This window comes from Zea mays, chromosome 7 (assembly GCF_902167145.1).
Source record: "Zea mays cultivar B73 chromosome 7, Zm-B73-REFERENCE-NAM-5.0, whole genome shotgun sequence".
NCBI lineage: Eukaryota > Viridiplantae > Streptophyta > Magnoliopsida > Poales > Poaceae > Zea > Zea mays.
In genome coordinates this window covers 33,177,534-33,204,964 of record NC_050102.1, presented here as the reverse complement: position 1 = coordinate 33,204,964, position 27,431 = coordinate 33,177,534, and the positions used below count along the sequence as shown (strand labels likewise).

At 46.3% G+C, this 27,431-nt stretch overlaps 1 protein-coding gene across 3 annotated transcripts in view; it reads left to right on the top strand.

The window, feature by feature from the left end:
* The window catches only part of LOC100279629 (Zn-dependent exopeptidase superfamily protein), a 40,229-nt gene extending 20,907 nt beyond the window's left edge, over positions 1-19,322 (top strand). Inside the window, exons 11-21 of one of the 3 annotated variants that reach the window (XM_020540463.2) lie at positions 1,745-1,841; positions 2,512-2,608; positions 3,495-3,554; positions 11,094-11,212; positions 11,550-11,674; positions 13,482-13,703; positions 17,879-18,039; positions 18,187-18,344; positions 18,430-18,512; positions 18,598-18,683; positions 18,946-19,322. In XM_020540463.2, coding sequence (XP_020396052.1) covers positions 1,745-1,841; positions 2,512-2,608; positions 3,495-3,554; positions 11,094-11,212; positions 11,550-11,674; positions 13,482-13,703; positions 17,879-18,039; positions 18,187-18,344; positions 18,430-18,512; positions 18,598-18,683; positions 18,946-19,089 — 1,352 coding nt within the window. In that variant the 3' untranslated portion in view covers positions 19,090-19,322. The remainder of the gene's footprint in view (positions 1-1,744; positions 1,842-2,511; positions 2,609-3,494; positions 3,555-11,093; positions 11,213-11,549; positions 11,675-13,481; positions 13,704-17,878; positions 18,040-18,186; positions 18,345-18,429; positions 18,513-18,597; positions 18,684-18,945) is intronic. The other 2 variants (XM_035960535.1, NM_001152625.1) reach the window with 2 other exon arrangements.
* Positions 19,323-27,431: the final 8,109 nt, after the last annotated feature.

The following is a 27,431-nucleotide window of genomic DNA, read 5'->3' as shown; positions in this document are numbered from 1 at the left end:
AATACCTAGGAAATAACTAAGAGGACCCAATCAGACATTTGAAATTCCTTAATAAGGTGTTTCTTTAAATGAGAAATACACTCTTAATCATCACTTGTAATTAGCATGACATCCACATATAATATAAGTGTGGCCTTTTTGAGAGATATGAACGAATAATGCAGGATTATGATCACTAGAAGAGAAACCAACAACCTTGATTACATAATAAATCTCTCAAACCAAGCACGAAGGGCATTTTTTAGACTAGATAAGGCGCAACAGAGACGACAAACATGCCTTGAGGGAGCATCAACACCAGGGAGTGGATGCATATAAACTTCATGCAGGTCACCACGAAGAAAAGTATTTTTGACATCCATCTGAGAGATAGTCCAAGAGGATGAGGCCGTAACAGCAATCAAAGTACGAACAAGTCATATGTGCAACTGGTGAAAAAGTTTCATCATAATCAAGCCCCTGAGTCTGTTGAAAACCGCGAGCCACAAGACGAGCTTTATATCTCTCAGTGGAACTATAAGATTTTTGTCTTGACTTTGAAGACCCATTTACATGTGATTGGTACAACATTCGAGGGTAAAGGAACTATAACCCATGTACCCGTGCGGTAAAGATTACACAATTCCTCGATCGTAGCAAGCTGCCACTCAGGTCTCCCAGAAACCTCTTGATAAGAGGATTGTTCAACAATTACCGAACCAACTCGTGGAAAAGCATAGCCTTCTGGAGGTTCAATGGTGCCACGATCACAAAGATGATATCCCTGATTAAGAATAATATGAGACTCAATATTGTTAGTACAAGAATTTGCAACAGGATCAACATTAAGACTACCCATGTGAATAGAGCAAAGACGACGAGTGTAGGTCTGGGTGACATGTGGTTTAGAAGAGTAAGATGAACATGATGTTGAAGTGGAAGGTGGTGTGATGGGAATGTGGACATCAGGTGTGGATAAAGTAGAAGATGATGGCGCAAATGAAGGATCATGAATGCGAGGAAGACAGATGAAAGAGGTGGATCCTGTGGGAAAGCATGAGTGGGTGGACGAGTTGCGAAAGAAGGGTCGATTTTCATTGAAACTCACATCTCATGAAATGCAAATGCGAGAGAAGATGGATCATAACATCGATAGCCTTTATGTTCAGGACTGGATCCAAGAAAAATACAGTCAAGTACTCAACCGATGGAACAGTCAATTTAGTTTGCTCACAGGGTGCTAACAAGACATAACATGTACATTCAAAAACTCGAAGATGATCATATAGCATACTGTGAGAACCCACACTAATAGAACAAGACATAGACTTAAGATGAGTCTCTTCAACAAGTAATTCAGACAATGCCTTAGTCATGGTGTGTCAGAACTAATGCAACAATCGTGCACGAAGTGAATCAAATTCATATTGAACTCCTATAACAAATCTGTAGGTGAAATTTCTCAATGAACTGATGAGCTAGACTTTGAACAACGATACAAGCAGGCACCATAGAGATCAATGTATCCATCAGATGATCAAAAGCCGAGTAATTCTCATCAATAGACACATATTTTGTGAAGTTTATGGGAAGTGCTCAATCCCAGGAAAAGATGTATGGACACTGTAATCCCCATATTTTGGCAAATTGAACCAGATTAGATACTAGCATTAGTGCTAATCAATCTTGAATGACATTCACATGATTATGATGTATGTACAATATTCTGCTGGCCGATTATAATGCTTCTCACATATGGTTGCAGGAATGGTACTCCATACGTTTGGTGTAATCCTTGCAATATTTATTCCTGCTCTGGCTGCAGCATTAAGATTATTATTCACAAAGAATGCAATGAATTGGTAAATATTTATTTTTATATAAGTTTTAGTGTCCATAGGTAGCCTACACCAACTTGCTTGGGACTAAAAGGCTTTGTTGTTGTTTTAGTGCCCATAGGTGTTTTATTGATCTCCTAGGAAATTGAGATCGCATCGAAGTGTTTGAGTCCATCTACTCAGTTGTGACAGTATTGCTTCTAGATTTGTGTATCCTGCACCTCAGATGTCATATCTATTCATCTTTTGGACATTCTCATTCCCTTCTTTAACATGTTATCTGTTGTTCATAATAAGATATGCATTTAAATCTACAAGTCTAAATAGTATGGATTTGCACGTCCCAGTGGACATTCACTATGATCCATATTGAACTATCTCGTCTTTACAATGTTATTTCACTTGCATGCAAGAGTATGCAATGAATCTATTTATGAACTAGTCGTGAACAGTTGCTGCAGTAATGTTTATCTCCTTTTTGAAACCTGAGCCACTGGTGCAGTTGAGCAGTTCGGAAAATGAGTTCAGTTCATTATGTGATTTTTTCTTATTACATATGTCACCTATATGTTATCTATTTCTTTATGCTACAATCTGAAAATATATGAAACAAACAAATTCTGTTTATTGTATTTTTACTTAAAATGCTACCAATCAAATTGTATGTTATTACATATTCATTGCATTGATGCAGGTTTGCTCACCCTTATTTGGCGTTCCTAATGTTTGTCCCTACTTCATTGATTGGTCTATTGCTGCCAAGGCTTACATGGGTATTTCCTTATAAACATGTACTTTGTGGTACCCTTTCTGTTATTCTTTTTGGGTATGCTCGTGCATGTATGTATATATCTGGTCACTTCCCTTGTTGAAAAAGAATACAATATATGATGATGTTTCTTTGTTTGTATTAGCAGTAACAAGTTGATGTTACAAACAGTAATTTACATACATGATCATGTATTTCTAAATTAGCTTACTTTATGCACAGAGATTCACTGGTTATGTTTTTGCTTTTGACCAGTCTGCCTCAACCACATACCATACTGTTCCATTTATTTTCTTTTATATAGCACCATTTTGGTCAAGAAACCAATAAAATGGTATAGGGAGTCAACTATAGTACTTTGTTAACGAGACTGAATGGTTATTATGAATGTTTATGGTTATAGATACATGTTCGAGAAAAAGTCTATGGCTATAGATACACAAATTTGTTTTCGGCCGCCGTAATGGGGTTTTTTGTGTCTCCCTGTATTGATCCTTTATGGATCTTTTTCCTTTCTCTTCTTAATGAAATGATGCGCATGCCTCTTGCGCGTTCGAGAAAAAAAAAGATACACAAATGTTGAATAGATGTAAAATATTGTGTCTGCATATGGAAGAAAAAGCCATTTAACCTTTGTTCAGCCATGCATATGAATATGAGCAATATTGCAGAAGTTATACGCCATATATCTTGAACTGGATCTAGTAGTCATCTAGACTACTAGTGCACTACTGCACTATATTTGTCCTGCACTACTGCTCCAGAATTCTTATGGTACATAAGTTCTGCAGATAAAAGATCTGATAACATTCTGAAATCTGCATAAAACATTTATCTGTTGGTTGTGAAACTGCAGTTTAACTGAATATAGTTTGTTCCTTCTAATCGATTTTGTTATTAAACTCTAGGGGCTATCGGAGCAAGCACACTTTTGGGGTGCTTTTGGGTTGTATTCTTTAATAACTATGGTAAGGTTTTCAACATTTTTATATTCCTGTTACATTGACACATCAGGACACAATAGGTTATAGTTACATTTTTATGGCAGGCCTAAAGCCTCCAACAGTAACACACACGAGTACAAGTGTTTTGGTGTTTGGAAACTTATCCTTTTCTGATTTCCCCTTCTAATATAGCCAATGTGAGCTACAGATCAGGCTGCGATAGCCTCTAATAAATTGTTAGAGTACCTGTTAGGGTTTTGGGGTTAGCCCCTTGTAATTACAATCTCACCCCTGTGTAATGGGACAGACCCATCTAACTTGTCTATTAATACAATCACCCTGCTTGTTCCCATGCCTATTAATGGGCCAGGCTGTGATTGTATTTTGGTCTGTTCCCAGGCCTTCACTCTTCTTAATATACTAATACACAGCTCTCCTGCGTGCTCGCGAAAAAAATACAATCACCTAACCCTGAGTTAGGGTTAGGGTTCCCCATCCAACTTAGTACCAGAGCTAGGTTTACGTTTCTCTCTCTTCCTCCCCCATCCCCACAGCCGCCGGCCACCTGGCCTGGCAGCCAGAGCGCGGCCCCTGCTCCCTCCTCCGTCGGTGCGCGGACCTCCCCTCCCCCTCCAGGACGCGCCCCAGTGTGCGCCGCCTCGGCTCCGGTGCGCCTCTAAGCCACCCCTGCTGCCGGATCTTCCCCTCCCGCCCCGAACCTTCCATGGTCGAGCTCCCCCTCTCCGGCCAGCTCGTCGTCACCCTCGGGGCCGACATCCCCACGGGCCTGGATGCTGCTGCCGCGGCCCGCGTCGCGGCGCTGCTCCCAGCCTCGACATTGGCTCGCCGAGACCTACGCTCGAGCATGCGGTATGCTTTGGAACCTTCCCCGTAGCCTTATGATGACCATTTGGGTTCTACGATCGTCAAGTTTGTGCAATTTCGACCACGTATCCTTCACAAAGCTAAGAGAGCCAAATGTACATAGGAAGCTCACCGCCAACTTGTGCTCATACCACACCGCAAAAGGCGGACGCTGAATCTCTTCGTCAGCGTCCGGTTGAGGAAGACTGCTGTGCTCACAGCCTCCCCCAAAACGTAGTGTCTCCAGGAGGGCGCACACGATGACAAGGATTGACGGGTTGCGCCTCTCCACCACGCGGTTCTATTGTGGCATATACGACATGGAGAAGTGTCGCTGCACACTGTGATCCTTGCAATAGTGGCCAAACTCGATGGAGGTGAAATCGTCGCCGTTGTCCGAGCATAGGACATGGAGCTTTCGTCTGCTCTTCATCTCTACATCAGCCTAGAACTTCTTGATCGCGCCGTTGCATCACTCTTAGCTAGGAGAAGCGACAACCACATAATGTGGCTCGTGTCATATCTACCAACAAGTAGTGGTGCCCGTCGGGTGTTGTCGTCGAGATAGGTCCACAAAGGTCGTCGTGGATGAGGTCTAGGACGTTGTCCGTGCAGTACTTCGCCTTAGCTGGAAATAGAGTGAGATGATGCTTTATCGTGATGCAGGTGTCACAGAGTTGCTCCACGTCATCCAGCTGCAGTAGGCCCTAGGTCGCACACCATGTCTAAGCGACCAAGTTGACGCAACAAGTGAAAGCTTATGTGGCTGTAGCGAGCGTGCCAACACCACACTTCGTTGTCATGTTACATGGAGAGACAAATCGGGCGAGCAACGTTGAACCATAGGATGTAAAACCGATTTCGGCCATGGTTCACTTTTGCAAGGGGATGGTGCTGGCGAGATCCTAGATCCGCAACACACCATCCTTGATGTTCACCTATGAGCCACACTCATCAAGTTGACCAGTGCCGATGATGTTGTTTTTTAGGCGCGGGATGAAGTAAACATCAAAGAGCGCCCCATGTTCACTATTCTTCCCCACAAACATGCCGCATCGTTGGATCTCGACGAGCGAGCTGTCGCTGAACCGAATGGTTCCTTGCACAACACGATCGAACTTGTAGATGTTGCGGTCCGTCATGTGGTATTGTGGTTGGTAGCGCCGGTGTCTTGGTACCAGCCTCCTGGATCTCGTTGGCGTCTACCTCGCCAAGGTATGCTCTCGCTTGTGGTACAACGAGGTGCACAGTTGTTGATGCTGGCAAGTGAGTGTCGTTCAACACCACCAACACTTCATTTAAACGTTTTATTCTATGTTGTTTAAAACTACGTTTAAACTTCGATTAAAACTTTGTATTTTTCTTATGTTGTTTAAAACTACGTTTCAACGTTTAAAAGTCATAATTTCACCCATGAGCGTTTCAACGTTTTATCGTTTTAATAACCTTGGAGGAAGGAAAGAAGAGGCTTGATACCATTATAGAAGTAGAAACACTAACCCTAATTAGGGTGGGGCTGCTATATTAATAGATAGAATAGTATAAGGGCTGAGCCTAAGCTCATTACAGCTGTGACACACCAAAAAAAACTCGAACGAGGAGGGAAAGACCGCTCTCCCGGTATTATATTAAGAAGAGACCGAAACCAGGGGCGGACCCAGACAAAAAACTAAGTTGGGGCACACTTCTAGCCATATGTGAAGTTTAGCTGAATATGTACATGAGTGAGGGCCTCTAATTTGCTTGAGATGGGGCACTAATGGTGAAAAGTTGTCTGCTAACTCCAGTTAACAGATTTTGAGCCGGGGCCTGTGCCCTCACTGGGACCAACATGGGTCCGCCCCTGACCGAAACAAAGCCCCGGCCGAGAAAGCCCCATAACCCTGATCCCAATCACTAACGGGCCGAGTCAACTGACTACTCTTCAACGGCCTAGCCGGAGGGTGGCGCGCAATATATCGATCCCCGGGAGCGGGTGGGGCACAACGAGGTGATTTTTTTAACCAAGCCCGAAATTCGCTTACGAGAGGGATCGAACCTGGGACCTGGAGGTGCTACTCGGAAGCCTTAACCGTTACGCTAGAGGCCCTTTCGCCTGTGACACGCACCAACAGTCTAATATCTATGAACTTAGACACTAGCATGCACCTAGACACAAGATTATTCCAACATTTTAGATACCATGGGCAGGTTGAAACGATGCTTTAGTACTGCCTATTGTACCTAGGATGGCACTTTTGCGAATAGTAGTCAGGGTCTACCTATCTAGAACAAAGAAACTGATCATGGTTACATAATTTATGATGTGGATTTCATTCTTGGGAGGTGATTTGTGATAGTTTTTTTTGGATTTTTGTTTGCTGGTTTATTTTAGCTGGGGGAGAGAAAAAGGACATACTTACTGTTTTTTCTCGAAAAACGCAGGAGAACTGCTTGCCATTATATTAAGAAGAGGGGAAAAAAGGTCTAAAGAAGACCAGATTCAAGGACTTCCTTATGGAGGTCGAAAACTCAGAAACCAAAAAAGATCCATCTAGGAAACTACACTACATTGAACTAAGCATCAGGGGTGGAGGCCACCAAGTAGGGGAGGCTTTTTGCCCCAGCCATTTCCCACATCAATCTCTTTTCCCTAGCTAAACTAAGAGCTAGAGAAACATTGGGGGGTCCAACCCTCAAAGGTACATTTGTTTAGATGATTCCAGATGATCCAAGCCCCCAAGGAAATGAGAGAATTTAGCCCCTTCTTGATAGGTCCATTGACAGACCCTAAAGCTTCTTCCCACCATAACATAAAGGAGGGCAAACATGGCTGTGGGGCAAGAAATTGCAGACCCAATTGTCTCAGTAGCTTGAACCAGAACTCCTTGAGAAAACACAAGATACTAAAAGATGGTCCAAGGTTTCAGCTTCTTGGTCGCATAAAGGGCACTTGAATGGGTGGTCAAGACCTCTTTTAGCAAGCCTGTCAGCAGTCCAACACCTCTTGTGAGCTGCAAGCCAGAGGAAAAATCTGCACTTTGGTGGGGCCTAGGTTTTCCACACCCTATGGTAGTGGCCAAAAGAAGTTGATCCTGCAAAAGACCCTTTTTTTCGAAAACGCAGGAGAGCTGCGTATCATTATATTAAGAAGAAAAGGTGCGGTAAAAAGAGAAACCTCATACAACTCCCACACAAACCCACACACTAGATTATAGGTAGAAATACAACAATATAAACAGCTAGACCCGTGACCATGGAGACCCTAAACAAAGATCACCGATTGGTTCGCTGGAGCGTAAGGATGCTAGATGAACCACTGGCTCCAGCCCTACACCAGAGGTGAGACTCCTCCTTGACCCAATTGATGACTATGCTAGAACTAGGCTGCACACCATTGAATACACAACGGTTGTGGTGATTCCAGAGAATTCAGGCCCTTGTGCAGCCCCTTATATGCTGGATCAACAGGAACTGTGGCAACTCCTTCCCACCAATCCTCAAAGGAAGAGTTCTCATGCAATGTTTTCAAGTCAGACGACTTGCTGGTCGTTCTAGATGACCAACTAGGACGATTAATCGCGATTAATCATGATTAGTCGGACGACTTGGACGATTAATCGGGATTGGTCCAAACCGACTTGGACGATTAATCACGACTAATCGCGATTAATCGGACGACTTGAAAACATTGTTCTCATGGATAGGACCAAGGTGTTGCAACCAGACATATTTCATAATCTGAAACCAAACTTCCCGTGAGAAAACGCAGGAGACTAACAAATGGTTTAGGGTCTCCTCCTGATCACGCAACAGACATAATTGAGGGTGAGGTAGCCCCTTCTTTGCCAGACGGTTTGCTGTCCAGCAGCGACCGTGAGCCACAAGCCACATGAAGAACTTGCATTTACCAGATGCCCAAGTTTTCCAAATTCTCTCGCAAGGTTTTAAAATTGTTGCTCCAAGAAAGAAACCGGCATATTCCGATTTGGCAGAGTAAAAACCTGAGCTTGAGAGCAGCCATATATGCTCATCCTCTTGATCCGGGTGTAGGGCCCTGCCTGCAGTGAGGTCCCAAACTTTGAGAAATTCAGACAAAACACTTACAGTGATAGCTCCTCTTATGTCTTGCACCCAGTTCCTTGATGTGAGAGCATCGTGGACACTCCTCTTTTTAGCCCTAGAAGAGACCAACTTGACCAGATGATGGGCCAGTTGACTTAGACTCTGGCCATCAATCCATTTATCTATCCAAAACATGGTGTTTCTACCGTTGCCCACCACCGAAGAAACCGTTGCCGAGAAGGCCTTAACAGAAGGATGAGCATTTATTTTAAAGGATGCCCATGGCCGGCCAGGTTCAGTTTTTTTTCAACCAGACTAAGAGCCCAACTCATCTTTTGCAGGTTTGAGATGCCCAATCCTCCAAATTCTTTTGGTCTAGTAACCTTGTTCCAAGCTACCAAACAACGCCCTCCCATAGATTCTTTCTTTCCTCTCCACAGGAAACTTCTTCTGATTTTGTCAATTGCTTTGATAGCCCGAGAAGGAAGGTCCATGGCCATAATTAAGTAAATAGTCATTGAAGACAAAACAATCTGGACAAGAATCAATCTTCCAGCTCTGGTCAATAGATCGGCTTTCCAACTGGGTAGACGATTTGTAATCTTATCAATGAACAGTTGGAGGTGCTGTTTACCAAGCTTTAGGAGATGCATCGATGGGAAATTGCGGGGGCAAAAGGCATTTCTTACCTGGCAGCCCCCTTAGCTGAGCCCTAGGGACTTCCCTGGCAGTGTGTGGTTTTTTTGTTTTCCTAGATGGATTCCTTCCTGTATGCGTGTTCTGGCCCCTGTAAGGGGTCTTTTGTATTGGGCCTTCCTTTAGACCCTGGTTTCTTTTTCTTCTTAATATAATGAGGCGCAGTTCTCCTGCGCGTTTTTGAGAAAAAAGGATAGAGGCACCCCCAAGTATTTGTAGGGGAAGTTGGCAACAACGCATGGCAGCAGGTTATGAATGGTATCTAGATTTTCAACAGCACAGTGGATGGGGAAAACGCTGCTCTTTGCCATATTTGTTTCAAGCCCAGACGCCTCACCAAAAATCGTGAGAATGTCCATGGTGATCTCAAAATCAGATGCCACAGGGTGGAGGAAGATCACCACATCATCAGCATAAAGAGATATACGGTTATGATCAGATTTAGCTGAATAAATACCATCTGAGGCTATGTTGAACACATGTTTGTTTTCTAGTTCTTGCTGCAGCACTACTTCAGATAGGAGATCCCACAGCTGAATATATTCCACTAATACTCCAACAAATAAGGCTCCCTTGATGTCTGAGATCCATCTTCTATTTAGTAAGGCCTCTTGGACTGTTCTTTGTTTAGCAATCTTCCTTGGTATGGTTTGGAATAATCTAGGAGCAATATCGCTGATTTTTCCCCGAAAGCCACTTATCTGTCCAAAACAAGGTATTGGCCCCATTTCCCACCTCCGAGATCAGAACAGTGGAGAAGAAAGCCCTAGCTTTATAGGGAACTTGGATTGGCATGTTAGTCCAAGGACGCCTTGGATCAGTTTTATGCAGCCAGAGCCATCTCATACGAAGCGCCCAGCTCATCTCATGTAAGATGGAAATACCCAAACCTCCCAGCTTAAGGGACCGACACAATCTTGCCCAGGACAGAAGGCAATGCCCCCCTATGCTTCTTTGCGTCCACGCCACAGGAAACCCTTTCTGATTTTATCAATGGCATCCAAGGCCCAAGCAGGGAGATCAATAGCCATAGCTAGGTAAATGATCATGCCTGTGAGGACATGTTGCACTCGAATTCTTCTGCCTGCCCTTGTTAATAAGTCAACTTTCCAATTCAGGAGCTGTCCTGAATTCTGTCCACAATTGGCTGCACTTGCTCTTCAGTAAGCTTGTAAGAGACAGGGGGAGACTGTGATAGCAGCAAGGGAAAGAAGATATCTCACAGGGCAGCAGGTTTTGCACTACCATAATGTCATCCTCTGAGCATTTGCTGTCCCAAAATGCATGCAATTGTAGCCCAAGTCGAATAGCTGTGATGGTGGGTCCCACTGTGAAACCATCCACCACCACTCATTTCTGGCCACATGTCCTCCCCGGTCCCCACCACGATGAAAGAGAAAAAATTGTCAAAATTGTATTGTGTAGTGGTTGGATAAGGGCACATGGTCTTTTTTCTTATCTGCTAACTTCACCTTGGGACGATTAAGTTGCAAGCTTTCTCGGACAGACGGAGTAGTGAATAACAATTTTTAGTGTTTTTCCTTTTGAAGTTATTTTAGTCAACTTATGCTCACATTTTACATGCATATAGATGTGACCATGATAAGCACATTTATAAATTTTTTAGAGGAAATGGTTTTATCTTCATATGGTCTAAAGTTTCTGTTGAAGGAATATGGTAGGGGAAGGCCCCTGCTGTATATGGTCCTGAAGTTACCTTTTATTTCAGGAACAATTGGATCTATACCATTAAAAGATCCAAACTTTAGATATATACCATGGACCCCACATGTCATTGACTCATGTGGACCCACATGTAAGTGAGATAGTAATGGTATGGATCTAAAGTGGTGATCTTTTAATGGTATGGATCCAAATTTCCCTTTATTTCAATGTACTATTTTCATCTAATAATTTGTATGATCATAGCTCATGCTTGGTCAATTTCATTTTATGCAGGTCTACACACTAGCTGGGCTGAGTGGAGGTTTTCTAACATTTTTCATTTCCATGTCCATGCTTCTTGGACGATTTGTCTCTAGAATCATTAGGAAGCAGTGGAGCCAACAATCACCTAGGTGAGAAATTCTTCTGTCATCAATGGAGGTGTTTCCCGTAGTGCTTTTGCTTTAAAAAATGGTAACTTCTGTTGCACATTGCATTGCATTGCATTTTTGACCTCTTATTTGTTCTATATCAAACTGTGGATATCTCATGTTCTTGTACTTATTTAATGTTCGTTTTGGCCCCTGTTATGATCAGAGTTGACGATTTTACATGAAAATATGTCACCTATCATCCTATACTGTAGATTTTTTAAACAGAATGCCTATGCTAAGCCCACATCCAACCATGACAATATGTTTACTTTGACATCTGGTTTGAATATCTTTACTTGAGACCAATAATGTACAGGTCGTTGGTTGCGTATGTGCTGCCTATGACCCCATGTCTCCTTTACGGTCTTTACTATGGTGGATTCCTTATCCAGTTCCTGATTGAAAAGATGGGCATGATGGGATCTCTTCCAAAACCATATGGTTAGTATGCTACTGTTGATTTTAATTGAGAATTTCTTCAAATACTTGTGGCATTAAAGTTTTGTGAGAACAGTTGAATATCATGCTTGCATTAAGGCAATTATCGTCTGTGACTCCCTAACTTTGTGTTGTTTGCTTATTGACACCTGTAAACTTGGTTCGCTTCCAGTAGTCCTGTGTCGTGGATCCTTAACTGGAAGGCACTCTGCTTGTTAAATATGATTTCTTTTTCATCTCCCATATTCTCTTATGATGATTTGGATGTTAGTTTTTCAAATGCAGTAGGACATGTTTTTTTTCTCGAAAAAGCACGGGAGAACTGCACCCCAATATATTAAGAAGGGGATAAAAAGGTCTAAAAAGACCAGGTACACAAGGACTAGACCTCCTTACGGAGGTCTAAAAACCCAAAACTGAAAAGAATCCATAAGAGGACAACAACCAACTACAGGCCTAAACCACCTCCAAGACTAAAGCCTCGAGGAGAGGGGCAGACAGGTAGGAAAGGCCCTTAGCCCCAGCCATTTCCCACAAAAATCTTTCCTCTACCATCCTAATAGCTAAAGACACATTAGGGGTCCAATTATCAAAGACACATTTGCAGTAGGACATTTTGTACCTGACTTGACAAAATATAGGAAAAACTAAGGAGAATAAAAATGTGAAGTACTGGTTATTGGGCTCTGCCATCAGACATGCAAGATAGAGACCTTTAACTCGACCTGTGGGGTAAGACAGCTCTGGCCTCTGGGCATTGTATTAAGAATAAGATCTTCTCATGTAGGTCGAGAAAATCCTTGAACCCTGCCCGGCTGCCCCACCCATACATAGCATTACTGTAGCCTATGTGAAAACAACCATGATCAGGGCCGGGCTTTAGACCTGTGCTTTGGCATGAGACAAACGAGAGAACTTTTTTAACCCCAACCTAAAATTTGCTCCCACAGGGAGTCGAACTCAGGTCCTAGGGTTGCTACTCTACCTAACCAATTCAACTAGAGACCCTTTCGACTTTCGTAGATAACCCTTTAACACAAAGACATTGAAGATTGAACATATATTTAAGATTGGGCATGTCAGAGAAGGGAGCACCTAAACTTCAGGCCCGGGCTAAATGAGGATCTCTCCTTAATAATTCATTGCTTAAATTTAACTGTACATTCTGCCAGCAACCACTATAGACTATAGGTGCCTAGGCCCATACCTGCGGGATGACTGGCGTCTATGACACCTTGCTTTGGCTACAATTCACTTTCGATTCTAAACTCCAAAACCTTCAATACGACATGTCCTTGAGCAGACTCGCGATGGAACAATATTTTATCACAAACACCACAATGACGTATATCATGTAGTGAACTTTAGTTTGTGTCAATTATGTGGTGTTTGGTTTGAGGAATCACTTCATCCAAAATGAGGTGGTGTATCATGGGTCCATTCCTCAAATTTGGTGGTATGACCCCATCCCTCATATTAGTACTAACTAACTATGAGTATGAGGAATGAGGTGGTGATGGATCAACTCATTCCATTCTACAAACCAAACAAAAAAAATGGAAAGTGAGAAGATGATGGACTAACTCATTCCTCAAACCAAACACCCTTTTAGATAGTCAACTTGCCTTGATTTACTTGAGTACTGGATATGCTACTAGACATTATAAGCTTGACTAGGTTATGTTCTTCATTGGATATATTGAATGGATTAATAGTAGGTTAAGAATAATTTTGTAATCTAAACAGTAGACTCCAGCACTCGACATCAATGGTTATGCATTAACGGCGTCATGATTTGGCCTTTTTGCAGGATATTTTGTGCCTGATGTTATTGTTGGAGCTGTAGTTGGATTAGTGGTTGGTTGGTGTTTTGGTCCTCTATCACCTGTTGCTAGTCGTTGGTTGTCGAAGACTTCAATTATCCATGGCTTCCTGCAAATTACAGTGGTTGCTTTGGCTATCTCATCCCAACTGTTTCCTTACAGCACTGGAGCACCAAAAAGAGTTGTTCTTCAACATACTTTTGTTACAGGTTTGCTGCTTGTAGGTTCCTTTAATTGTAGCAAAAGTAAAAATAATGTCTCTCAAATTGTATTGTGCAACCAAATTAATATAAAGAACTGAGACTAGCTAAGTTTGAGGTTTGGAGTCCTCTTCTGCTTAAATCTTGGTGCCTTCTTTCTTAGTACAAGAAGTCATCTAATTAAAAAAAACTCGACCTGCGGGGGGTAAGACAGCCCCCGAGTATTGTATTAAGAAGAAGACCTTCTCACATAGGTCGAGAAAACCCTCGAATCATGACGCCGAGCTTTAGACCTGTGCTTTGGCATGGGATAGACGAGGGGATTTTTTTAACCACAACCTGAAATTTGCTCCCACGAGGAGTCGAACCCAGGACCTGAGGAGTGCTACTCAGACCACCTAACCAATTCAGCTAGAGGCCCTTTTGCAAGAAGTCACCTAATTAATATGGGTGGGTTTTCCAAGTTTTGAATCAAGTGAAATGAAACTCTTTCCATTTCTTGGTCATCTTTTTCAGCGTTTCATTGTTTAAAAAGCTGTAATGATTTGCACATATGGGTAGTTAGATTTGCAGCAGGTATTTTTCTTTAGAGTTTGTTGCTGGTCTAGTTTCAGGATGTTCTGTCTGTTTTATCTAATCTTTTCAGGTTGGTTTGTAAGGGTGTGTATGGTTGTTGTGTTCTCTGTCCGGCCATGCTGGACAATCCTATTTCTACTCTTCTTAACGAAATGACACGAAGATCTCCTGCGTCGTTCGAGAAAAAAAACTGTATTGATTTAAATATTCATTTGATCCTTTGAAAGTCACTTTTTGTAGAGCTGCTTCGCTTTAGATTGAAGAACACTAGTCACTTTGAAAGTCTCATTTACGAGTCCTGGAATCAGGTCTAATTTTTCACTCTGTGGAATACTATTATGGGCACTGGGTCCACGGTGCAGTGCCAGGTCAGCCGCTAGTACTGCTCACGCGCGTGAACAGTACCGTCCAGATAGGGTTTGTTAGAGTTACACGCGCGGGCACGGTAGCGCGTGAACAGTGCTGCAAGATAGGGTTTGTTAGACTATCTCCTTACCTATCCTCATACCTATATTCAAACGCCACTCTACGAATAGTGTAGTCTACTGTTCGGAACAGTGCAAAACAGTGCATATGAGTAAACTTTAGGTAATCTGCTGGAGTCGGCCTTAGAGTTGCTTAGCCATTAAGTTAGGGTTACCCTTCTATATAAGGAGGGGCAGGATGTTATTAGAAGACAGGCAAGAATAATAGATCTGGGCTTACTCAAGGGCCTTCTACGGGATGGCGAGTACCGGATCTATCTTGTCAAATATCCGTTTTGTAACAGTTTCAAACTTATTTCTCTACTTGTAAAAGTTGCAGTGCCTCTGTGGATAAGATCCTAGTTTTTGGCCCCTGCTGCAGAACATTTGTCCACTTCGGGAACCTATTTTACTGTTTATTTGACTGTAGTCAGAGGCTCTGATTATTTGACATTTGTAATTTGATGCCTTTAAACATTGCATTTCTTCCAAAATATCTTTGGCCTTCCCAAAATATTATTTCTTCTAGGTATTCATTACCCTGCTGCCAAAACATAATAATGCTCTACTTGCCAAGGATTACAGGCCCATTAGTTTGATCCACACTTTCGCCAAGTTGGTTACTAAGGTTCTTTCTAATAGGTTGAGGTGCCACATGGAGGGGCTGCTCTCTAAGGCTGAAAGTGCCTTCATCAAAGGCCGTTTCATACAAGACAATTTTATACTCGTCTAGCAGACGACAAGTTTTCTGCATGCTAAAAATCAGCCTAGAATTCTCTTGGCCTTGAGGACCAAGTTGGTTACTAAGGTTCTTTCTAATAGGTTGAGGTGCCACATTGAGGACATTTCCAAGGTCTTCGACTCGATCTCTTGGCCTTTCCTTCTTGAAGTATTGGAGACATTGGGCTTTGGTCCCGTGTGGAGGGATGTGATTAGTGGTATTCTTATGACCTCTTCCACCCAGATCTTCTCAATGGGGTGCCTGGGAGCTTCATTTCTCATAAAAGGGGTTTGCGGCAAGGCGACCCCTTGTCTCCGCTGCTTTTTATTCTTCTTATGGATGTCCTCAATGCGCTTATGGTCAAGGCTGAGGAGCATGGGTTGTTGCAGCCCATTTCTTCCAATTCCATCCATCACCGGATCTCGCTTTACGCCGATGATGTGGTGTTCTTCCTAAAACCAGAGCCCTGTGACTTAAATACGGTTGTGAGGATTTTGGATTTGTTTGGGGAAGCTTCATGGTTGAGGACCATTATAGCGATGTGATATCCTGGCCCCTGGGATGGTGATATCTTGGCCCAAGGCTTAATAGAATTAATAGAGTATCCATACAAACAAGGTGCATCTTCTTTTTCGGAAGCCTATCTCGAAAGAACCACCAGGTTAAGCGTGCTTGACTTGGAGCAATTCGGGATGGGTGACCGACCGGGAAGTTTTCTCGGACGCGCATGAGTGAGGACAAAGTGCGCACAAAATACCTGTGTTGGTCTGTGGGGACGATATATGATCCTAGAGAGCTGCTAGGAGTAAGTACCGCCGGTCTAGGGATTGAACGAGGTGTTAAGAGCGAAGAGCATTATCACGCCCATTCGATGCACCCCTGTTGATCTGAACATGGTCCAGCAACTTCTTCCCTGCAGATTTGAAGTTTTTCCAATTAAATACTTGGGCCTACCTCTCCCTGAAGAAGTTGTCTAAGGCTCAGCTTCAGCCTCATTGATAAGCCAGCGGACCTCTTACCGGTTTGGAAAGATGACTTGATGAACCATGCTGGCAGTGCTTTCCAATTAAATACCGGTTTGTGCTCACTGCTACTGTTATCTATCATATGATGGCGCTGGATCTGCCTAAGTGGGCTCTTAAGGCCATTGATAAAATCGGCCGCGAGTTCCTCTAGAGAGGGTGTAAAGAGGCTAATGGTGGACATTGTATGGTGGCATGTGGCAAGGTAACACGTTCCAAAGAGTTGGGGGCCTTGGTATCTCTAATATTCAGTGTTTGAATAGGGCCCTGCGTGTTAGATGGATCTGGCTCCAAAAAACTGATTCTTCCAAACCTTGGAAAAATTTGTCTATCCAGTCAAATTGGTTTTTTGATAGTTTGTGCTCTATGGCAATGGCTTCCATGGTGGGCAATGGGCAGTCCTCTTTTTTGGCATGATAGATGGCTCATGCGTCAGAGGATTGCAGACATGGCCCCTCATGTTTTTAGTTTGGTTCCTAAAAGATTGGTGAAGAGAAGGACAGTGGCTGATGCTCTGCGTTGCTCTTCATGGCTTGTGATTTAAGAGGCATGGTGACGTGGGAGGTCATTGCTGACTTCCTCATCCTGGCAGATGCTATTGCTGATGTTGCTCTTCAGCCATGGGTTTCTGATAAACATTATTGGAGGTTCTCTAGCAATAATCTTCCTATGAGTTGATGTCCTGTGGCTCTACCTCCCTGGCGGGCTTTGAAAGAATGTGGAGCACCTGGGCGCCTCCTAAGTGCCATTTCTTCATCTGGTTGGTCTTACATAACAAGTGTTGGACGACTGACCGACTCGCTAAAAAAGGTCTTCCTCGTCCTAATAGTTGCCCTCTATGCGATCAGGAAAGGGAGGATATTCATCAATTGCTTGTTTCCTGTGTTCTTGCGAGGCAATTCTGGTTTCTCCTTCAGCGAGTCGGCCTAGCAGCCCTTTCCCTGGGGTTGGATGATATAAATTTTGAAGCTCGGTGGAGTAGATCGGGTGAGGTTGTTCCTAAGGATCTCAAAGATGGTTTTAATTCCTTGGTGGTCCTAGGGGCTTGGAGTATCCGGAGACACCGAAATGATTGTGTTTTCAATGGTGCTCACCCTAGTATAGCTAGATTGCTTGCCTCAGCTGGTGATTAGTTCAATATGTGGTGTTTTGCTGGGGCCAAAGGTTTGACCCTTCTTTCGGACCTTGCCTTTGTGTTCAACCCCTGTTAGGAGGCGGATGTGCCTTTATGAATGCACGTGATGGGCCATCAATATGTGTGTGTGCGTGAGTGTTTTGTTAGGTCCCTGTATGTACTGTGTTCTGTGTGTTTTTTTCCTCCTGCTAATGAAATGATACACAACTCTCCTGCGTGTTCGAGAAAAAAAATCATGTGAAACCTTATGCTTGATCTTTTTTCAGATGCTAATAATATCGTGGATTCAAGCTATGGTTTCTCTGTGGTTGATTCTAACTCATTGGAGTTCCTTTTCAACAATGCACCTGAGGCCGCCAAATGGCTGAAGGATAACTCTGAGTTGTCCTTTGAAGAAAAATATCGGTCTGATAGAAGCTCATGGTTGGTGAGTAAACATAATTGTAGAGCGGGATAGTGTAACGTTGAGTGACCTTGCAAGTTCCCTTAATTTTCAACATATTGTGCCTTTATGAATGCACGTGATGAAAGTGCACCAAGCAATATTCAGCAATATGATCGTTTCATTTTGCAGGCTTTGTATCCTGTCCCATTCTTGTTCTCTGGAAGTTTAAAATTCCAGGCACAAACTGAAGAGATTAAAAAGTACTACCAGCATTTCCCTCAGTTAGCTGTTCAGGAGATCTGGGATAACAATGGACAGCGAAGGGTGCATCTCAAACTTGCACTTGGGTAAGAGTTATATGCATATTTATGGAACCTGTAAACGATACCTTTTTTAAATGCATACTTCAATTTACAATTTTATCTTCTTCAGTTCCTTATCAGAAATTTGGACCTCTGTGCTCAATATTACTGGGCCACTATCAAATTGGTCCTTCGCTGATAACATGCTCCCAGGTGGTTGCAATTTATGCTGTTTACTTTTTTTTTTGGCTTTCATTAGGCTTGCTGGATAATAATTTGTTCTGTTTATCCTTATTAGCTCCTCAAACTGTAAGTGGTGGGCCACCATCATATATTTGTCGACTCAGTGGAAAGAGCGATGTGGATTGGTCTTTCTGGTTGGAGGTAATGGATAATATGCTCTGTCAGCAAACCCATGGGCCATGGGAATCACTGCCAGGCTTTTTTCACACGACCTGACTATGTTCTCATCCACACAGCACTGTTGTCCTCACTCCAACTTGGAGCATATGTTGATGTTTTATCACTGCATGCTGTTTTTTTCAGTTGTTGGCTGTCAATCTTTTTTGGAGCTTCTTTTCTTGCTTCTCATTGTTATGTTGTTTCTGCACGATTTGTGAAAATATCTTGTTTATAATCATGACAGGCAAACTCTTCTGAAAGTCTGAGAGTCGATGTCGCAGTACTTGATCAGTACCTTGTTGATAGTACAAAGAAACTCAAGAGCCTCTTCCCAAGTTGGGCAGACTTGACAGCCTTCACAACATTTTTCTCAACGTATCATTTATGAGGAGGTCAAGTATTTGATGTTCAACAAGTGTAAATCATTTTCTCTTTGTAGCCCTACGTTTCGGGGCTATATGTGGTTTTGTCACCATGATCAGCTGGACCTGAGCCCCGAGGCTGGTGTTTGTAAAATCTTTGTAAGCGTGCCTTGATGTATTCATGAATCACACAAGATTGTAAGAATCTCAAGTCAGTCATAAATTTTTTACCACTTAGTCATTCACGATTGACGGTATGGCATCACTGATCATTCGTGTTCTAAGTTTAAAAATTCTAAAAAGAAATGTTGCATCGACATAGAAGTACTGCGTTTCATTTTGTAATCGATACCACCTGAGGTGAAAGGTTAGATTTTTTATCTACAGTTCGCAATCCCACTTGAAAAAGGAACACATTATGCAGGTTCAAGGTTTTGGAGTGATTCTATTAATTCCACATGTTGAGTTCAGTTGATATTGCATAGATTCTATTAGTTCCACTTCCACATGGTGAGTTCAGTTGATATTGAAATAAAAATTATTTACCAGACCTTTTGTACTAGGAATTGACCAATTTACTTAGCTAAATCAAATTATCATCCCGTTTGACTGGCTTGATTTAACCTAATTAAATTGGTAGACTGAGGAAACATGTCACGTGTTGAGTGTAATATGATTATGAGTTGCAACAAAGTTTGAGTGTCATATATGATTACCACAGGTTATTAACAATACAGGAAAGGTAACTAAGTTATAACAAGTGGTTCTTACATTTGCTCCCCACAATCCCACATCAAAGTCATTCATTTTATGGCAACAGAATAATTTAGGCATCGGCAGAGACCATTAGGCCTAAGAGGAAAAGCGGTGAATTAAGCAAATTTAAAACATTATTGCTAGCTAGAACTTACTCCCTGCTTTCATATTCACAGCCATGACTATGTACTCAGTTCTAAATATAAAACATTTTGGCTTTTTTGACGCTTCTAATTTTGTTATATAGCTAGACATATCACAGTGTAGATCTAAGTGTACAAAAAAACTAGTTGTTTAGAAAAGCTAAAATACCTTATAATTTGGAAAGGAGTACTTATACACAATATATATGGTGGTCCGTAGTAAAATATATGTACCTAGAAAGACGAATACAATTTGGATAGGGATTATCAAAACCTTTGCAAGCTTATTTATATGTGAACTATGGTGTTGCCAAGTGTTTATTAACTCTAACGTAGAAAGGTAAGGCACACACTAATATGGAATGCAAAGTAAAAGCATAATCAAAAAGTAATTTAGAGAAATAAAGCAAACTATTGCGTCGATTTTTCCCAAGTATCAATAATCTTTGGATACCCTTGCAAGGGCACATAACTTTGCGAATCATCCAAAAGCCTTCCCCACACATGAATGGGTCTCCATATGGCCTTCTCCGGGTCGCTCCCCGCTATCTTTACTATTGAGCTTTGTCAAATGCCAAGGACTTTATATCCTAAAGTACAACACATATATGTGATCTAAAGGTCTCCGTTGGTGACAGGCTAGGGGTACAACACATGTCATAAAAGGTCTTTGTTGGTCATGTTCACCAATTTTCTTCAATTGGAGGTACTCCTAGCCTATCACATATATCATCGTTCCATATTCAAACCTTTCTTGCATGTCCACAAATCCAACATATCATACACATTTCCACAACACTTATCAGTTAATATGATGTATTTTATAGATCAATGTTCAACACCATTCAACGTAGAAGGTTTAATCTCTGTCCTATAAGACTTGCCTTTTGTCTTTTACGGTACTGTCTTATCACATAGAATATCAGATGTTTGATTCCACTTTATCTGCGCTGCTTTGATTCTATGTCTAACATCTTCATCAACATCCCCTTCTCTCGGTAGAATTGATCCGAAATACCAAAAATTATTTTTCTTGGGCACTACTTGACCTTCCAAACTAACATCTGCTTCCTCATGTGTAGTAGTACCAAACTCACATATATATATTTATTTATTTCTAGTTCTTCTAAAACCTTTGGGTTCTGGAGTCTCTCGTCACAACTCTAGTTTCCTATTCACTCCTACTTAACTTTCATCAACTAGGACTACATTGTTCAAAAACATTCACTAAGGGATATCCCCTCTGTTGGGGACTTGTTCTCAAATTGTCGGTGTCTCGGACCCGGGGGGGGGTCCCTTGGACCGACCAGTGAAATTGCTGCGTGCCCCTGCCTAGATGGGTTGGCGCGGGATGGAACACAAGAGGTGGGACAAGCCTTGTATTATCCTGCACCAGGGGTGCCGCTCGTAGTAGGGGTTACAAGCGCGTCGCGTGAGGGAGAGAGAGACATAGAGTTCGCCCGCCGCTTCCCTCGCGCGAACCCCCCTTAGGGTGGCCCTGGACCTCCCTTTTATAGAGGCAAGAAGAGGGTCCAGACGTACAACGGGGGGCGTAGCTATGCGTTAACGTGTCCGGCAGTGGAGTGCCTAAGCCCTGTGTACATGCCAACGTGGCCGTTGGGGGAGAGCTTGGGCCCTGTACATGTGATGGCGTGGCCATCGGAGGAGCGCCTGAGTCTTGTAGGAGCACAGCTGGCAGCGCGGCAAGGATCCTGCTGACTTCTCCTTGCTGTCGTAAGGGGCTAAGAGCCACCGGCGTCATGGTGCACGCGGGGCACCATCATTACCCATCGCCGGGGTAAGCCAGATGGGACGCCGGTCTTGTTCCTTGTAGCCTGAGCAGGCTAGGAATAGGGAAATGATGTATCCCCTGTTAGCACGGTCGGTCCGAGCCCAGGGTCGGTCGAGGAGGAGACTTCTCTTGAGGCCGAGGCCGGGGTCGGGCTAGGACGCGATTCCTCCCGAGACCGGGGTTGAGGCCGGGGTCCGGGGGTCGGGCGAGGCGGAGACCTCCTCCCGAGGCTGGAGCCTGAGATCGGGCGAGGCGGAAACCTCCTCCCGAGGCCGGAGCATGAGGTCGGGCGAGGCGGAGCTTCCTGTTGCGCCCGAGGCTGAACTCGGTGGTCGATCGTGACTTGTTGTCAGTCGTCGCCGGGGTGGCTGACACGGCAGTCGGAGCGGAGCGAGCGGCGCTGTTTTCCTGTCATATCAGACAGTAAAGAAGAGGGGCGAAGTGACTACGGTCACTTCGGCCTGCCCGACTGAGGCGCGTGTGTTAGGATACGGCGTCAGGCATCCCCTGCATTTAATGCGCCTGCGAAGCGGTCGGTTGGTGAGGCGGTCTGGCCAAGGTTGCTTCACAACGAAGCCTGCCGGAGCCGGGCCTCGGGAGAGTCGAGTGGGCGCCCGCTGCCTGAGGAGGCCCTCGGGCGAGGCGTGAACTCGTCTGGGACCACTGTTCTCACCCGAGGCTGGGCTCGGGTGAGATCGCGTCCCTCAGGTAGACGAAGTCTTGACCTGAACCGCACCCGTCAGTTGGTCTGAGGGTGTTTACCAACCATGATTAGGAGCGTTGGGGGTACCCCTAATTATGGTACCCGACAGTAGCCCCCGAGCCTCGAAGGGAGTGTTGGTACTCGCTTGGAGGCTTTTGCCGCGTTTTCGGTGAGGGGATCGGCCTTTCTCGGTTTTTGCCTTGTTCTGGTGGGTGCGTGCGAGCGCACCCGCCAGGTGTAGCCCCCGAGGCCTCGGAGGAGTGGTTTGACTCCTCTGAGGTCTGAATGCTTTTCGTGGTGCTTCGGCCGGTCTGATCGTTCCCTCATGCGGCCCGGCCGTAGCCCAGGTGCGTGGTCGGGTTCCAAGTTATCAAGCTGGTTTGTTGACGCTGTTAATAGTTTTGGCCGTAGCCGGGTGCGAGAGCAGCCCCCGAGCCTCTGCACGGAGCGAGAGGACGATCAAGGACTTTCCCGACTTTTATTATACGCCCCTGCGTCGCCTTTCCGCAAGGAGGAGGGGGGAAGCGCCATGTTGCCCTCGGAGGGCGCCGAACATGGTGTTTCCAGTGAGCTGCTAATGGGTGATCCGAGTGGACGCCCGTGCCCTGTTCATTAGGGGTCGGCTGGTGGCGCAGAGGCGCGCTCCAAAAGTACCTGCGGGTGATTTGCCGGACCCAGACCCCTTCGACAGGGTCCGAGGGCTCGATGCCTCCCTCCGGTGGGATTCCATTACAAATCGTTCCCGTCGGTCTCGGAAATGTCCTTGGGTACCTCGGGAGCGTAGCCCGAGCCTCGGCCATGTATCAGACGTACCTAGAGTTATCCCTCACTCTGTGTGCTCTGGGGCGACTCTCGAACCCTTCCGAGGGGCCAGCCTACGAACCCCTGATCAGTAGTGGGCGCGGAGCCCGAGCGCTCTAGGGCGGCTGTCGAACCCTTCCGAGGGGCCAGCCTTTGAACCCCTAATCAGTAATGGGCTTGAAGTCCGAGTGCTCTAGGGCGGCTGTCGAAACCCTTTCGAGGGTCCAGCCTTCGAACCCCTGATCATTAGGAGGGCTCGGGGCCCGCTTCCTTCGCCGAGAAGGATCCTTTCCACAACGTCCCCTTTCCCAGTCCCTGTAGCAAGAGAGAGAGAGGAGGAGGAGGGGAAGGATATGAATTTAAATAAGGTGGCACACCTTTTTTGACGCGGTCATTATGGCGAAGGCGAAGCGACGCCCGCCTCGCCTGCCAGAGGTGTCGCTTGCTCCGTCAGGGAGTTAACGCGACGGGACGGGCGATTCGCGTGGCGCCCGTTGCGCGCTCGAGCCGTTCGAGGAACGGGGCACGGGCGCGTCGTCTTCATGCCGTGGGAGAGGGCTCTCCCGTTGCTTCAGGAGGGGACGCGAGCCTGCAGGCGACTTGACCACTGCCTCCGCTCGTCTGCCGCTGCAGTTACTGCCGGCCCGCTTTTGACCATGCCAACCATCGTGCCTACCCCGCGGCTGACTGACCCGTGGCCGTCACCTTTAACTGGCACTGTTGGGTCATGCACAGGGCTACCTCGAGTCGCGGTACTGGTTCCGCAGTCGAGGAGGCGCAGCATTGGCGCGAGTGGCGGTGTAACTTCTCGCACGTCGTAACCGGTGCGCCGGTTACATGACATGTGGGCCCGCTTCCTTTGCGCTGGTCCGCCGGATGTGGTTGAAGCCGAAGGGGCGCACAGTCGCGGTGCAGTTGGATGCCTGTTGCGTGGCAGTCCACCCTTTCGACCACCGGTTTCTGCGAAGATGGGAGAGCACTTGTAATCGTGGGACGGTTACATGCCTCGCGTGCGGTGGTTCGCCTTCTTCGTGCTTCAGATCAGCTCGTATGACGTGTGGGCCCTAGCCCCCGTGTCATAGGGGGAGAACCTTGGAGGATGTCAGTGGAGATTTCGCCCGTGATGCTAAGGGGTGCAAGTGAGGAGGTCTGCCTATAAAAGGGGGATCGATCCCCTGGGCAGTGGCCATGCTTTCGTTCTCCCCTCATGCATTGCGCCCTTCCACCTTTTGAGCCCCCGGATGGGGTGCACCAGCGTCGCCTTGCTCTTGCTGTCGTTGGAGGAGCGCGACCTCGTGGAGATCGGCACCTTTCAGCCATCGCTCGGCTTCAAGGATTTTTGTCATGCAGCCCGGCTGCATTCCCTCACCAATGGGTAGTTTGGTGGGGAGAAGCAAGCCGGGCTGCGGCCTCCGCCCCGCCCTCAGCTTCAAGGATCTTCGTCATCCGGGCTGAGGCGGAGGAGCACACCGAGTGGGGGGTTGCCTCCGCGTGGGCCGGTAACCCTTTTCTTCCCCCAGCGTTTGGGGGAGAAAGGCATCCTCTAGCCCTGCGGAGGCATCCTCCAGCCATGCGGGGGAAGGCAAACTGCTGCTCCCTGGACAGGGTGCAGCTTTCCGTCCTTCGTCCGGGCGGCGGTCGTGTCGCGCACGGGCCGACCACGTCCAGGTCTTCCTCGCACCGTCAGCCACGCCGGAGGGTTGCCCAGCACGTCGTACGCCGCGAGGGCGGTGCTCGTGTTCTGGGGAGGCCTCGGCGAGGACGGGAGCGAGGACCTGCCGATGCGCTTTGGGGCGTCCGCCATTCGTTGGCGTGGCGCCGGCGCGCAGGTGGCCGCTCTCGTTGGTGCTGAGGTGGTGGCAGCCGGAGAAGGTTTCTCCGCTGACGAGACCATCGGCACCAGCTGAGGCTGGACCCCCGGCTCTTTGGCTCTGATGGCTTGTCCTCGCCCCTCGATCGGAGACGTGGGCGAGGGCCTTATCACAGCAGCGTCGGCCCTGAGGTCATCGCTGCTGCTGTTTAGCCGCCCGGAGCAGGGGTCGTTGTCGCCGTTGGCGTAGTGGCTACCGGCGAGCCACTCGGAGTTTGTTATCCCGCAGGCCCTCTGGTGTGAGGTCGTTCATACCCGCGGGAACGGAACCAGAGCCCCGTTTGTAAGGAGATATACCGGGTTTTTGCCGGAGCAAAATGTAACCGCTTCAAGTACTTAGACACTTGTCGTAGGTCAGGAGAACCGCTGAGGGTTCTACCGACGTCTAAGTCTGTGTAGCATAGTTACCGCCAAGTATATGTGTTTGTTCTTTATGGCTGTCGAGGCCTGAACATTTGGGTATTCGAGAATGAAGCTGTGTGTCTTCCTCATTCCGAGCGCTGGGACTTGCCTGTTGGCTAGCCAAACCACTTAATCGAGTGTTGGTTGCCTTTTGCGGAAGGTGACGAGTGAGGTGTCCATATCCTAGAGGCGTAGGGGTCCCTCAGCTCTGTCGGCCTTGCCGCTCTAGGCTTCTCTTGCTCAGTTTTTGGAACCCTCGGCCGCTCTGCGATGAGCCGGAGCCGGAGGCAGCGGTGTTAGCGCGGACAGAAGCGGAGTCGGCTCGGAAAGAGACTTCGTCGGCCCGGGAGATGGCGGCTTCCTAGGCCGAGGAAGATGTGGTAGCAGCCGCTTGAGCTTGGCCAAGACATCTGCTGGCACGGTGCTGGCGTCCTCCCTTAGGTGAAGGTCCTTTTGCCCGGGTCGCCGTCCGAGGCTGGGCCAGGTTCCGCCGAGGGTGGAAACAACGCCGAGGGTGCTGCTGCTCCCCCTGCCGATGGCCGAACCTGCAGGAACAGTTTGTCTGTAGCATGCGCATGCTTTTTCGCGGCCGGCGAGGCCTAAACACTTTATCGTCGTGTTTAAAAAGCTGCGTCTTCTCTCCTCTTGTTTCGAGCATCACGACTTGTCTGTCAATAGCAGAATCGTTTATCCGAGCGAGAGTTACTTTTCGCGGAAGGTGATGAGTGAGGTATCCGTATCCCGGAGGCGTAGGAGTCCCTCGGCTCGGTCGGCCTTGCCGCTTACGTGCACTCTCATTTGGTCAAAGGATTCCATTATTGGTACAGTCGAGAAGGTGCGAAAGTCGTTTTCTACTCGAGTGTTAGGACTTGTTCGGTAGCAGGATCACTTATCCGAGCGTGAGTTACTTCTCGCGGGAGGTGATGAGTGAGGTATCCGTATCCCGGAGGCGTAGGAGTTCCTCGGCTCGGTCGGCCTTGCCGCTTACGTGTACTCTCATTGTTCTCAGGATCCCACTATCAATACGGAAGTCGAAAGCACAAAGGTTGTTTTGGTAGAAAATTTTTCCGAGGAAAATTTTGACGCAAAGGGGGTTCCCCCTTCTAGCCCCCGAGGGAGGGTCGGGCTTTGCTAAGGCAAGGCCGACCCTTCCTTGACGGTTAGACTTTGTGTATGTAAACGAGGTACATGAACGACTTAAAAAATCTTAAGGGTTGAAGCGACGTAGCTGTTGGATGTTCCAAGCGTTGCTGTAGACCTCGCCTTGGTCGTTGGCCAGCTTGTATGTTCCGGGCTTCAAGATCTTGGCAATGATGAAGGGCCCTTCACAGGGAGGAGTGAGCTTGTGGCGCCCTCGGGCGTCCTGTCGCAGGCGAAGCACCAAGTCTCCCACTTGGAAGCCTCGGGACCGAACGCTTCGGTCGTGGTAGCGCCGCAGCGACTGCTGGTACCGTGCCGAATGTAGTAAGGTAACACCTCGAGCCTCCTCGAGTTGGTCCAGCGAGTCTTCTCGGTTGGTCTGGTTGCTTCGGTCGTCGTACGCCTTGGTCCTTGGGGAGCCATATTCTAAGTCCGTGGGGAGGACAGCCTCGGCCCCATAGACTAGAAAGAATGGCGAAAAACCCATGGCGCGGCTCGGCGTCGTCCTCAGACTCCAGACTACCGAGGGTAGCTCTTTCATCCACCGCTTGCCGAACTTGTTGAGGTCGTTGTAGATCCTTGGTTTGAGCCCCTGCAAAATCACACCGTTGGCATGCTCCACCTGCCCATTCGTCATGGGATGAGCTACGGCGGCCCAGTCCACACGGATGTGGTGGCCGTCGCAGAAGTCCAGGAACTTTTTTCCGGTGAACTGCGTGCCATTGTCGGTGATGATTGAGTTTGGGACCCCGAATCGATGG